Source organism: Chrysemys picta, chromosome 21, assembly GCF_011386835.1.
Source record: "Chrysemys picta bellii isolate R12L10 chromosome 21, ASM1138683v2, whole genome shotgun sequence".
Classification (NCBI taxonomy): Eukaryota; Metazoa; Chordata; order Testudines; family Emydidae; genus Chrysemys; species Chrysemys picta.
The window spans coordinates 6,450,876-6,464,068 of NC_088811.1; the positions used below are offsets into that span (position 1 = coordinate 6,450,876).

The window sequence follows — 13,193 nt, forward strand, 5'->3', positions numbered from 1 at the left end:
ATTAGTCCATACCAGACTTTTGAAAGATAAAGCTGCAGATGGCATCAGCAGGACCTAGTGACTGGAGTAGGAGACTGGAAGCCAGAACACCTAGGTTCTATTCTTGATTCTGTCATTAAGGTACTGTGACCTTCAGCAGATCGTTTAACCTGTGGACCTTAGTTCCCCCACCTGTAAAATGAGGACACCACCACTTCATATAGGTGAGGAGTTGTCTGAAAGGTGCAATACCAGAGACTATTATTTCTGCTTGATGGTAGATATTTCTGTATTCTTGACCAGCTAAAATGGGGCTAAACAATAACTTAAAATTGTTGTAACTGAAGTCTAACTGATCTGTGGCGAAGCTGAAACGTGACAAATTTGACGCCCTGTATGCTAAAGAACACTGTTTAGTCAAGTGCCTGTATTGCTCTGAAGTGATTTTCATTGTCAAAATAGCAGTACAAACAACTCCAAGCAAAGATTGCTGAGCTGCAGAGACAAAATGAGCATTGACTGCTCCATTCTCAAGACTGGTGTGTGGTTCAGCAGAGTCCTTAGTACTGAACTCAGAGTGGAGAATATTCTGAAGGGAAAGAATATTCCAAAGAAAATAGAATGGTGAATATGGGTCAGAAGGATAGTGGATAGCATAAGGTTCTCAGCAGGTTTTGTCTTAACTGAATTTGAATGGGTTACTAAGCTGAACCAACAGTCTTACAAAGGCTTAACTATGACCCTGGAATCTGAAGGGAGAATGAGACCTAGTTCCACATTAACACAGCGTCTGGGCTCTGGAACAGTATGACTGGAGATTTTTTTGGTAGGAGCTGACTCAAGTTTCTATTGTAAGTATATTTTGGACTGCTGAGGATAACGGTATATTTGTAAGTAATGGTGTCAGAAGTTTTGGACATTTGATATTTGTCTTGATAGATTCTGGGAGCTGTTTAAAGTTCTGAGGTACTTTAGAGTCGTTTTTACGATGATAGAAAGCTGTAAGAAAGCAACAGGATGACCCTATTTAGAGAGCATTAGCACTTTACTTTCACGTCATCTATTTTCCACTTCTTTACTGGTGGATTTGTACCATCTCATCGCTGATTGGCAGGGGACTTTGCAATTATCTTTATCTTTCCTCCTGGGAAGGGCTACCTATGAGGTTCTTATTTTGTTTTGTTTTTGTTTTTTAAGGCAGATTAAATACCAATAGAATAATATCTGAAGCTGCTAGCACAGCATTTGTGTTCTTTAGTGGTGAAGGATCAGGTCTAGTTACCAAATTACTTTTTCAAAAATAAATACAAGTTCTGTTCTTTAGATTTTCATACATGCTAAAATAGCCCTTAAAGGGAGAAACAAATATGACAGTAGTTTATTAGCTCAAATTTAACAGCCTTGCTAAATGCAAGATTTGCTATAACATATATAACTATAACAACTAAACACTGTTCTTAAAATAAGTCTTTTAACAAGTGCTCTAATTTAAGAATTTAGCCCAGCAATAATGTCATGTTTATGCTATTGAAGTATTTTTAAAAGGTTAATTTATTGATTTAATCTGCCTAGAAAATTGAACTTATGTTCCACTCTTCTGTTGACTCTAAACTTCTGACACAGCCATATACCTTGTTCCCCCCAGCTAAATGTAAATTTCATTAGAATTGCTACTGTACCTCTGCAATTTTACATTAGTGCCTAGTTACTCCCACGTTAAAAGAAACTCAGCTTGGGGGTAACTATGAATTTTTAGGCCAGAACACTAAAGGAAAATGATAGTTTTGTTTAGGAAAATATTTCTATTAAAGGCAAAGTATTGTAAACTTAGCAGAAGATATTTAAATGGTTTGAGTAATGTCTTGGAATGAAATTGCCTTTTGTGGGAAGTTCATGGTGGTTCAGGGATGGTCTTTTAGCTCTGTCTGTTCTATATTGTTTACAGACAGTCTCCTCCTAGGATGCAGCAGCCAGAGGCATGTATGCTAGCCAATAACTCAGGATCTATACTAGGAAAACCAGCTATTGCAGAAAATGTCTGTCAGCAGCAGGTTCTCCAACTCATTAAACTGTGTAATTGATACTGTAGACAGAATGAAACTGTTTTAACACTGTTATAAAAAGTGTGAATGAGATCTTAGGTCATTATCCTAGTAGACAACCATTCATTGCTGTTCTAAAACAATTGCCAGAATTTCTTTTGGAGACGAGGGCTTTGTGTTTTCTGAACATTACTGCAATTTCTATACACTGATTTTAACAGTATAAGATGTTATATCTATTGTCCTTTTCAAAGTTCAGGAATGTGAAGGTTTGATTTGCTGAAAGAGGTAATGATGTCCACAAGGGTAGCAATTAAAAGTAAGACAGTGTCCATTGATAATACATGAATAAAATATGCATAATCTATTATGGCCATACAGGAGAAGAACAGAGGAATCAAATTTGTAATCAGATGTATATGACTGGCAAACAATGAACAGCAGCAGCATGGACAATACTAAATATGGAAGATCAAGACAGCTTCTAAAATATCTCATTTGCTTTCCACAAGTTTATTTTCTTTTGACAGTTCTGAAGTAATTTAGTTGAACTCCTAAAGCAGGTATAAGTCATGGTAGCCACAGATTTTTGGGTGAATTTTTTTACGAAACAGTATCTAGAATACATCTCAAAACAGAGAAATGGTGTTACCTAGCTATTTGTATTAAGTGGAACTTGTTTTGTTTAGTCCTCTGTAGTGGCTAGCCGCACCCCAATTATGTACTACATGAAAAGCATTACAGTGGGGCTCTGTGACAAGCTTGAGAACAAATGTAATTGTATAAAACGAAACATTTTAATATATTTCATCTAATTTCTGTAAGTTCATATTTGCTTTTCAGTTACATCACAGGATAAACAAAGTATAGTCACAGCAGAAATTGCACATAACATTACAAATATCTATTCCAGTACGACTTGACTACCTAGCAAGAGAAAACTAAATGAAGTTCCCTGACAGGTACTTCAGAATAATCTCCAGGGCTTCTCACCCAAATCTGCTGTCCCTTTGGTTTCTTCTGCCTCATGGGGACCTGAACAATCTCAGTTTACTCAGCTATCCAGACAGTATTCCTCACAATCACCAAATTTCAGGAAACTTTATTGTATTATCCTATTTCTGGCTTTTCAGTTTGTTACTCCAGTCTATAAATATTGGAGACATCTTTTATCTTTTCTTTGATTAAAAAACAAATCTTCTACTAATACTTTACACACAATTTCACCCCAAGGGAAAAAGGGTTTATCACAATTAGTGTTGTAAAAAATCAGCATTTCGCTCATCGAGTGTGACAGCTTGTGCAAAGTGCAATCAAGAAGATATTTTATGGTAGGAAAAATGCAATAGGACCTGAGGGAAAGGAGAAGAAACAATCCTACACATATTTTATTAGTCATGGGCATGAAGAACGAAACAGTAGATATGAAGGGTTGTGATTAGATTTGAGAAATGTGGACCCACTGAAGCTGACTTTACCAGTCATTGTTAAATTCTGGGTTGAATTCTAGCTATGTTGAAAGGACATTCTGCTCCATTAATTTATCAAACTTTTTTTTTAATAAATCCTCATGTGTCTGTATTTCAGATTTCTGATTGTCTCAGAGGTGGCAGTGAAGCCCACCTTTAGCACAGGAAGATGAGTGAACTTGACCAGTTACGCCAGGAGGCTGAGCAACTGAAAAACCAAATCAGAGTATGTATTAAATCAAATCAGTGTGTGTATCTAGGTTAACGCAAGTGATATTTATGCCAGTTGTGTCCTTTTAGGAACAGAATGGGAGATGGACAAAAATGACTTGTTTATTAGACTGAATCTTTCACAATGTATTTCAGAAGTTAATATATGCAATATCTTATAAAAGTAAGCACAGGTAACTCCATAGAAAGTTGCTTTTAGCCATTCCAATTTCCAGTAAGCGTTATGATTGAGTCACACAGAATAATATAAGCGTGTATAGATTATATTTAAAAGCATTTCTGTATCTTACACCAGTCCTTAAGGCCAGTATATGTTTCTCTTGAAACTTTAAGCTATCCAAATCTCTAATGCATCAGGTTTGAGTATCTGATATTTTTATGAAGCTTTCGGATAGATAATATCTTGGTTTAGTATTTTGGATCAGTAGAGTCTAGTACTAAACAAGCTATAATTCATCGCTCGCCATGAAGTTTACCATGAATAAACTTCTTCACAACCCTCCTCAGAAAGTAGTTGAAAAAGATTGGCTGAAGTACTACATTATATTTTATTTACTGTCTAGATTTTATTTCCTGCTTATGCTCAAAGGTTTACACAAGCATAAAACTAGGTCATCTTGTTTCATTGGTGTTAAGTTATAGATCACAATATATATACTCTGGTTCTTTCTGACTTGCTGGCACATCTACTCACCATGTATATGCTGAGTGAAATAAAAGAGAAGTGTTTTAATATTTCCAAAAAAGGATTATCGTCAAATGGACATTTTTGTAGGTTTCTTTCAAAAGGATTTTATGAAACTTAACATGAACAAAATTGTTCCCAATGTCTTTTAATTTTTTGGAAACAACACTAGTACATATGAAGCGGAAAGAGAAACTGATTATATAAATTGAGTGAAAATGATCAGTTTAATTTCAGTTTGTGTAAGCTGACAAGTACAAAAAATAAACAGCTTAAAGTAAACTAGATTTTGTATTCTTTGAGGGTTTTTTTAAATATTCCAAAGTAGTTGTTGTGATCCAGTGGGCATTGGATTATTGCTCAAAATACATTCTGTCTTTCCAGCTCAGAAGTAAAGTGAGGCATAATAGCCAAGTTATAGTACTTACACTAGCATGCCTTAATAGGTGTAGTTGGGGGAGAGACATCACTTCTGCTTCCTGCAGGTTGTGCTTGTCAACAGCTGTTGTCATCGTGGAAGGTGCGTCTTTAAAAACCTTGACAGCCCCCAATATTTTTTAGGTCCCAAAATAACGGCTCTAATGCCACGCAGGATTCAGACCTAAACCAACAAAAGTAATGAAAAAGTCTGGACCCCAATTCTACCTCATTGAAATAAAATGTAGGTTACTTGATGCTGGTGATGTATAGTTTGTCTCCAGACAAACTCTCTGGTTGTATTTCCTTTTGACCCTCACCATCCAATTTGTTCCACCCAAGACGCACTACTTATTATTTGCACTGCATCCTCCTTCCACTTGAATCTCCTGCAACCCCTTGCACCTTGATCACTTTTTCCTGAGCCAGTATGCTAGGTCTTCACCCACTCTGAGACCTCTCATGGAAGCACTTTGTGGAGATTTATATCCTAGTCTCCTTATGGTTCACAGTGTGCATAGGAAAGTAGTACTAACAGGACACATGATGAAGTTTTCCTCTCACTTGCTTTTTGTTGCATTCCATCCTGAACCCTCCCCCTTCTGTCTATATTGCCCTTGTTAGATTGTAAACTCTCTGTGATAGGGACCATATTCCGCACCTACTTAAACACCTATGTAACTGAGTTCATAATACTGCTATGGCTGTGTGTAACTTGCTGCTATTGCATGGCTCTGTGATTTGTTTGTAAACCGAGTAACTTCTTTAAAAATTGTGAAAAGATTTTTTTAATCACTTATACAGTTAAAAATTAATATAAGAACAGTAAAATGAAACCCCAAACTTCAAGTGATTTTAATATAATTTGAAATGTTATTAGGTTGGTGATTTGTACACCAGTCTTCATGTCTGTGCTATTTGGGATAGCAGGGCGGCTAAATCAGAAAACTGGCATTCATGTGCAAATATACAGACACAAGCACAACTTGACTTCACTGCGAAACACTGGTTTTAAGTGGGCTGATATGGTCACTTTTTCCCCCCCCCCCCACATTGTAAACGCCTTCCTTTCAGCCCCACACCTCTTTCTAATTTAAAATGAGGGAGCAGCAAAGACAAGTGTCCCAGAGTTGAGAGGGAGAGGATGTGAGTAATTGTAATTCCTGACCTTATTTTCAAGAGTTCACATGAATAAATATCAATGTACATTGAAATTAGATGCCATCAGTACTGTACAGTAAACTGCATGGTTGGACCTCACCAATGTAATTCTGCAGTTTGATTTTAAAGCCATCAAAATAAGAGTAGGATTACATTTTTCTTAGATGTAGCACATTTTACTAAGAGTTTAAATGGTATGTCGGGTACTGCAGGGGGATTTCAGGGTTACTTTGTAAAACCATGCTAGAAAACTGAAGAGGTGGTTAGGGTATCTTTCTTGACTAGAATAGAATTCACCCTCTTCAAATGCTGCTAATTATCCCACCAGAGTCAGTATAGTCCCATGGCTCATAAAATTACTTCTGAAGAGCAAATGTGCTGTCTTTTAATGCACCAGATTTCAACAAGTGTGGGGTTTTTTTGTTTTGTTTTTTTAAGTCGTTGGGTTAGAATACGTCTCCCTCATGTCAAGATTCTCCCCACCCCTGAACACTGATGGCATAGTACAGTATATTTTTTAGGAACAATGTGTAAACCTTTCCAGTGAGTACACTTAATGAAAGTGCGTTTGCCAGGTGTTGTTGCCTCCCTTCATAGTTATTTTTAACCATTTTTGTAAATGAGAAGAAATTCCAATCTCTGACCCCATCCTAAGTCACACACAGCTGTTTTTCGAACTGTGCTCAAGACTTACAACAACATAAAGAGGGACAGTTTTGTGGAGCCTCCTTGTTAAAAGGGCAACAGGGCATCACTGTAAAATATACAACCTGTATATTGTTAAACTATGCTGTTAAAGAACACAATTTTTGGAAAGAATTTGGGCGCTTTACGTACAATAGTTTTGGCCAAAAAACTTTAGATCATAAAATCTGAGCATTGCTGTTCAAGGGAATAGAAGTCTCTACGCATAATGCATTACATATTCAACAGTTCTTCAATTACGTTGTCGGTGAGAATCCCAGAGTAGGTACTCATGCATGCAAGATAGGATTTTTGGAATAGCAGTGTTGGCAGCCGTGTATGTGCCTTTGGCCTCCTCGTGCTCTTGCACAAGGGCATAAAGGATGGAGTGGCTGCGACTCTTTCTCACTTTCCTCTTACTGCTTATGGCAACAAGACAAGTGAGTGTCTGACACCCTATTCTTTTCAGAGACCCTAAGCCAGTTAACTGAAGGATGTTCCTTTTATTTAAAAAAAAGTCCCTCAATGACCACACCACACTCTGCCGAACAGCAGGGCAAGATGCTTCACACCAGCTTGCCACATTCCATGGTGGAATCAAACCCTCAGGGTTTGAAACCTGCCCATCCTGTGACAGATGGATCCCATCAAGGAGGGTCACAGCAAATGTCTCTTCTGCCAAAGGGAGAGGCACATCCCGGTCTGGTGCTCTGTGTGGAAGTCCTTTTCCTCCAGCACCTACAAGCTCAGGTAAAGCTACATGTGCTAGAGTGGTTCATGCAGGTTTCTGCAGACCCAGCGGTGACAGTCATGACCACGGCAAGACCACACAAACCAGTGTTGGCCAGCACTCCCTCGAGCACACATCACACTCTGGGATTGAACAGTGGAAGGAAGGTGGTGTCAGCAGCATCACTGCTGACCACCTCAACGTCAGTGAAGTCTGCTGCACACCAGACCGTGGCACTGACTACCCCAGGACTGATGGACTCAGCACCTGTACTGACTGCCTCAATGCTGGCACCTCAGGCATTAAAGCAGGTACCTATGTCTGCTCACAAATGGGACACCAACTCATGTAGCTGAGCCAAGCTTACACATAGCTCCAAGACCAAAAGGGAGTTCCAGAGAGGGACATGAAACAGATTAATCTAAGGACAAATCCCCCAAGCAGTCGGGCAGAGTGAGACCTGGCACCGGTACCTGTGATGGAGGAGAGCAAAGACCTGAGAGATGCCTTGGAGGAATCCATATCTCTGGAGACGTTCCTGGTATGACAGATGTGAACCTGCTCCATAGCACCTCTTGGTGCTGCCTTTTGAAGAGGAGGTATTCTCCTTCTTGCCATTGCTGACTTATTCCTTCTTGCCTAATGGCATGGATGGCTAGGCCACACTGGAACTGGATGTGAGTACATAGGAGCAGGAAATGACAGGGAGGCAACAATGACCCTGGCTTCCACCCAAGGAATCCTCTTCAGGGCAGTGACACCAGTCCCCATGCAGAAAGCTTTCAAGGACCTCCTGACTCAAATTGCAGAGACCTTGCACATTGGGACTGCGTTCATATAAGAACAGTCTCATGAGCTATTTAATATTGTGAGCGTGAAAACACTAGTCAGGATCATCCTCCCAATTAATAAAGAAATCCTGAAATCGGCCAAAGGACTATGGCAATCTCCAGCCACTCTTACCTCTTCTCCACTTGCTTGGGGGAGGAAGGATTGCGCCCCTCCCCCCCCCCCCCCGGGTTTTGAGCACTTCTGAACCCACCTGAAATAGCTCTTTGAGAAAATCATTTATGCAGCAGTCGGAGAACCTTCTCCTGAGACCTCACTATAATCCTCCAGAGGCTCATTGAGTCTCCATTGGAGTCTCTCGCAGAATTTTCCTTATACCAACACACACTGAAGACTGTTTGTTTTCCTAGTGGCTATCACTTCAGCCAGAAGAGTGAGTGCACTTCAGGCACTTATGGTCTCATATGATATTCAAGAGGGACAAGGTGGTGCGAAGACCTCACCTGAGGTTCATTCCTAAGGTGGTCTCAGAATTTCATCTAAATCAGTCAACCTTACTGTCGTCTTCCTGAAGCCATGTTTAGCACTGGGAAAAGAGAATTTGCACACGCTAAATGTATCCAGGACTTTGGTTTGTTACATGGATGGGGCAACAGTTTGAACTAGCCTGTCAATCTAGCCATAGCAGGGCATTCTAAAGGTCAGGTGACTTCATCACCAAGAATATCAAAATGGAGGACAGTGTATTTCTCCCACCAAACATCAAGGTTCACTCCTCCAGAACACAAGTAACATGCCCTAACTGTTTCATGTACATGCCAATATTGGAAATCTGTAAGACGGCAACGTGGAGTAACCCTGTGACATTTGCCAAACACTATGCCTTGGATTCAGCTGCTATATCAGATGCTACGTTCAGGAGAGAAATAAGTCAATCGCTGCTCAGTTGGTACAGCTAAGACTCCTCGATCTCGCCATCATGAGGGGATGCTGGTTGCAGTTGAATCCACACTGATGCCTACTCAAAGAAAGAATGGTTCTTTGAGATGTTATCAGTATGGATTTCATGACTCCCCTTCGTCCCCACTTTGCAGAGTCCTCATCTACCATGGACTTCAAATTGAGAAGGATCTGAGGGAATGTCATGGCTGTTCTATCCTTTGTCTTCGGGACATGCCTGTTCAAAAAATTCCAATCTTGCACACACAGCATATGCACATCTACAGTAGGTTCTACACTGACAACATCTAGAAGATCCCCAGTATTGCTGTGGAATCAGTAACTGTTCTTTGCAGGGTGTGATCAATAGAACTTTCCATAAACAGAATTTGAGAGCAGAAAATGAATGAGAAACCTTGTGCTGTACTGGGTAAAAGTTCCCTTTTATTTAGAAAAGTGGAATATATTGTATTGCACCATGAAAATATGCAAGTATCCTGTGATTATAGTATAGACATCATGGCAGCACAAATATAAACAGACATGGATTTATTAGTATGACAGAGTTCACTTATTTCCCTGTAGTTTTTGTTTAATATTGTCATCAAGTGACTAAGAGCAGAACTGTGGATATGTATTTAAGATTAAATCCTGTTATGATATAATTTAAACATGTTCTTGTGTCTGTGCATGCACGCGCTTTTGAAGAAAGTTCAAATAGAGTAAAGAACCTTCTCAAATTGTTGCCAAATTGCATGGACACAGTTACAGAAATTTAAAGATGGAAAAGATGTACTCGTTTAATTTCCTTGGGGCTGATTTCAGGATTGTTCCTTAGGTTACATTTTCTCATGCTATGTCTGTTCTACTTTTAAGTCTCCAGGGGTGAGGCTTCCAACCCTTCCCTTGGGCGTTCCACAGTCCAATAGCTCTTGCTGACAAGCAGTTCATATTTAGCCAACATTTCCCTTTCCTAATCCCATTACTTAATTGTAATTCCCTGTACCTTCCTACACTTATCTCCATTCAGGGTATTTACACCTTTCAGATAACTGTAGAATATTATATCCCTTCCCTTTTTAGCCAAGCTACACGTAGCCAGTAGTCTTTCTTTATAAATCAATCCCTGGTCAATTTTGTTTGAACTCCTACCAATTTCTCAATATTACTAGTAATGCGGTGCCCAGAACTGAATGCTGTAGTCCAGTATGATTGCGGTAGAGCCATGTAGGAAGAGAACTATGTGACTAATGCTTCTGAATAGACAGCCCAAATTTGCCTGGACAGCCTTTGCTTCTAATCTAAGTCCTTTGGCTGGTGAATGAAACTTATTCCAGTTTTGTATAACCTGCATATTTAATTCATGTGCTGTTTATTTCCTCTTCCAGATCGTTAATTAAAATAATCATAAACGCCACCATTTCTTACTAGTATATGCTTGGAAGTATTTTCAATGAGAAGCCTAAGTAATCATAAATTTTCACAACATGAATAAAATAGCTGAGTCTCTTTTTGAGCTGACTCATCCATATAAATGACCATTGTAGAACAACTCAAAGTTATCCAGACTTTTGTGTACATAACTAGCTTAAGAAATTAATGTCATGTCTTCCTGTCTTCATTAATTTTAAACTTCTTTAAACAGAACAAAAGTTTGGCGCCAATAAAGAGACTTCCTGCATTTTTTTAGTATCAGCTTGTTTAAAAAAAAAAAAAAAAAAAAAAAAAAAGGTATGGAGCATCAAACACTAAACTATAACAGCATTTAAAAGAGAACTGGATAAATTCATGGTGGTTAAGTCCATTAATGGCTATTAGCCAGGATGGGTAAGGAATGGTGTCCCTAGTCTGTTTGTCAGAGGATGGAGATGGATGGCAGGAGAGAGATCACGGCCGTTCTTATGTTCTAAAGCATTGACTAAAGTATTTGTTGGCCAGGTGAAGAGCAATGTACTTTCAGGCTATTTTAGTTTTTGTTTTTTATTCTGAAGTGTTTTCTAGCTCTATGTAACAAATTGTCTTAGGTTCCTTACACAGAGTTGGAAATATATATTGTGTATAGCCCCTATTTAAGGCACCTGTTGAGTCCAAGTTCCCCCCCTGTACTTTGCATTCTGGATCTTGGCCATCCATTATAAGATGCACAGAATGTCAACAGTAAGTACTCAGGGATAACACACTACACCAGAAATCATATTCTGAAACTTGCTGCTAAACATTCCTTCCTAACCTTGCCCACTAAATACTAGAATTATCTTCTCAATAAATAAAGGTTCCAGCAAGAATACTAGACGCACATTGGTAACAAAGTCTGGCTTGGTAGGTTCCTCTTCCAATTTCTCTCCTTGGGGTGATCATAACTGCAAGATTTCCCCAAATCTGGTAGTTTTGCGGCCGAGTAACTTTTGTAGAATAGTCAGCATAAATGGTTCAACACATATTAAGCTGTCTCTGATGTGTTGTCTCTAATTTTCCCTTGTTACAGGATGCCAGAAAAGCATGTGCAGATGCCACTCTGGCCCAGGTAAGCACTCACTTCAGATGCTCACATTTTAATTGCGAAAATGTAAATACACAAAGTTGTGTGCATAAATTATAAACAATATCTTAATTCTTCCTATAGTCTTTTCTTGGCAACATTAGCTTCCTTTCACTCTTTGCATGGTGTGATTTTTTTTTTTTTTTTTGATTACGCACAGATCCTACTGCTTATGCATGGCCAACTACTGCCTGTAATAGGATCAAGTAGTACTTTCCTGGGTAGGTCACTGAGTTCCTTTCCCTGATTTTTTTATACAAGTATTATACAGATGGATCTATAATTTGGAGGACCCTCACATTGGAGCAACCTGGAAGGCCATTTATACAGAAGCCTTTGCCAGGAGCTATTGTTCCAAATGTGTTTTGAATCAGATTTTACCTTTCACCGCCCAGTTTAATCCTTTTTGCTTGAACTGAGAGTAAATCCTGTGTCTGATGTCAGTTTGTTGCCATGGAAGTGAGTAATACTACAAATGCAGTACTACAACTTCAGCACTGTAGCATCAAGCAAGTGAGAGGCAGTGAGCAAGAGGCCTTCTTTGAGCATTTAAATTACTTAAGAAATTTTTATATGTGGCAAAGAGAATTGCCCATAAATGTAAAATAAATGGGCTAAGTTTAATATCTAAAATATTTCCCATGTGCAAAAGCCTGTAAAAAGCTACTGTATTTATACTAGAGAAGGGCATTGTGTAGGAATTTTAAATCTGTCCCAATCTGTTAGTTTGAACATTAATCTGTTCTAGCAGTTTTCAAAATGAAGCAGAGTTCTTTACTCAAATGCTTTTGCTAAATAATTTTTTTAAGTGGAGACAGGACAAGTATGCAGACATTAACTGTAAAATGGAGTTGTAAACTGTTTTGGATTCACTGTAATGTGTGTTCGTTTATTCAGTATATTACTGGAAATGCGCTATATGCTACATTTTTAGCCAGTGCTTTGCTCCAGGCCAAAGAAACTATTTATATTAAATGTAATAGTATAATGACAGCGTACTGATTTCTTCCTCAATTTGCTATTCACTTACTCATTCCAGAATACACTCTTATCCTTTAAAAGTTAGATAAAATATTAATATTATAATTTGAAAATCTTCTGTTCAAAAGGCAGTTTATGCTAGATCTAAATTGGGAGTTTATCTTCAAAATGTTAGGTGCAGTTAAAGCCTCAAATACAAACACGCCACCTTCTCTTTAAAAACAGAAAGCTGTGTTATTCTGTAGAATGCATCTCTATTGTGGGGAGCAGGGGGAACCTTCTGCCACAAGATTGTAGTAATCTTAAAGCTAGAGGCTTCAGAAGATAGAACCTGAATATAATCCTGCCCAGGGTTCTGAGAGTTTCTAATGCATGCAGTTTCCCACTGGGCCTGGATAACATGCATGTTCTTCCAGAGGAATATTGTGTAATTATATTTAGCTAGTGCTTTGCCTTCAATGCTCAGATAAAGAGCTGCGCCTGGGGAAGAATAGTAAATAAGAGAATAACCAAGCAAATACTGCGTAGAACTAACACATTTCTTAAT

General features: G+C 38.7%; 2 protein-coding genes across 7 annotated transcripts in view; one reads left to right on the forward strand and one right to left on the reverse strand.

Annotated features, from left to right (window-relative positions):
- Positions 1 to 13,193, reverse strand: part of CALML6 (calmodulin like 6) — a 186,581-nt gene that overhangs the window by 105,342 nt on the left and 68,046 nt on the right. The gene's annotated exons all lie outside the window — the stretch shown is intronic.
- The window catches only part of GNB1 (G protein subunit beta 1), an 83,983-nt gene that overhangs the window by 42,464 nt on the left and 28,326 nt on the right, over positions 1 to 13,193 (forward strand). For all 6 annotated transcript variants that reach the window (XM_065575242.1, XM_065575245.1, XM_065575244.1 and 3 more), the window contains 2 exons: positions 3,609 to 3,716; positions 11,612 to 11,650. In XM_065575242.1, coding sequence (XP_065431314.1) covers positions 3,660 to 3,716; positions 11,612 to 11,650 — 96 coding nt within the window. In that variant the 5' untranslated portion in view covers positions 3,609 to 3,659. The remainder of the gene's footprint in view (positions 1 to 3,608; positions 3,717 to 11,611; positions 11,651 to 13,193) is intronic.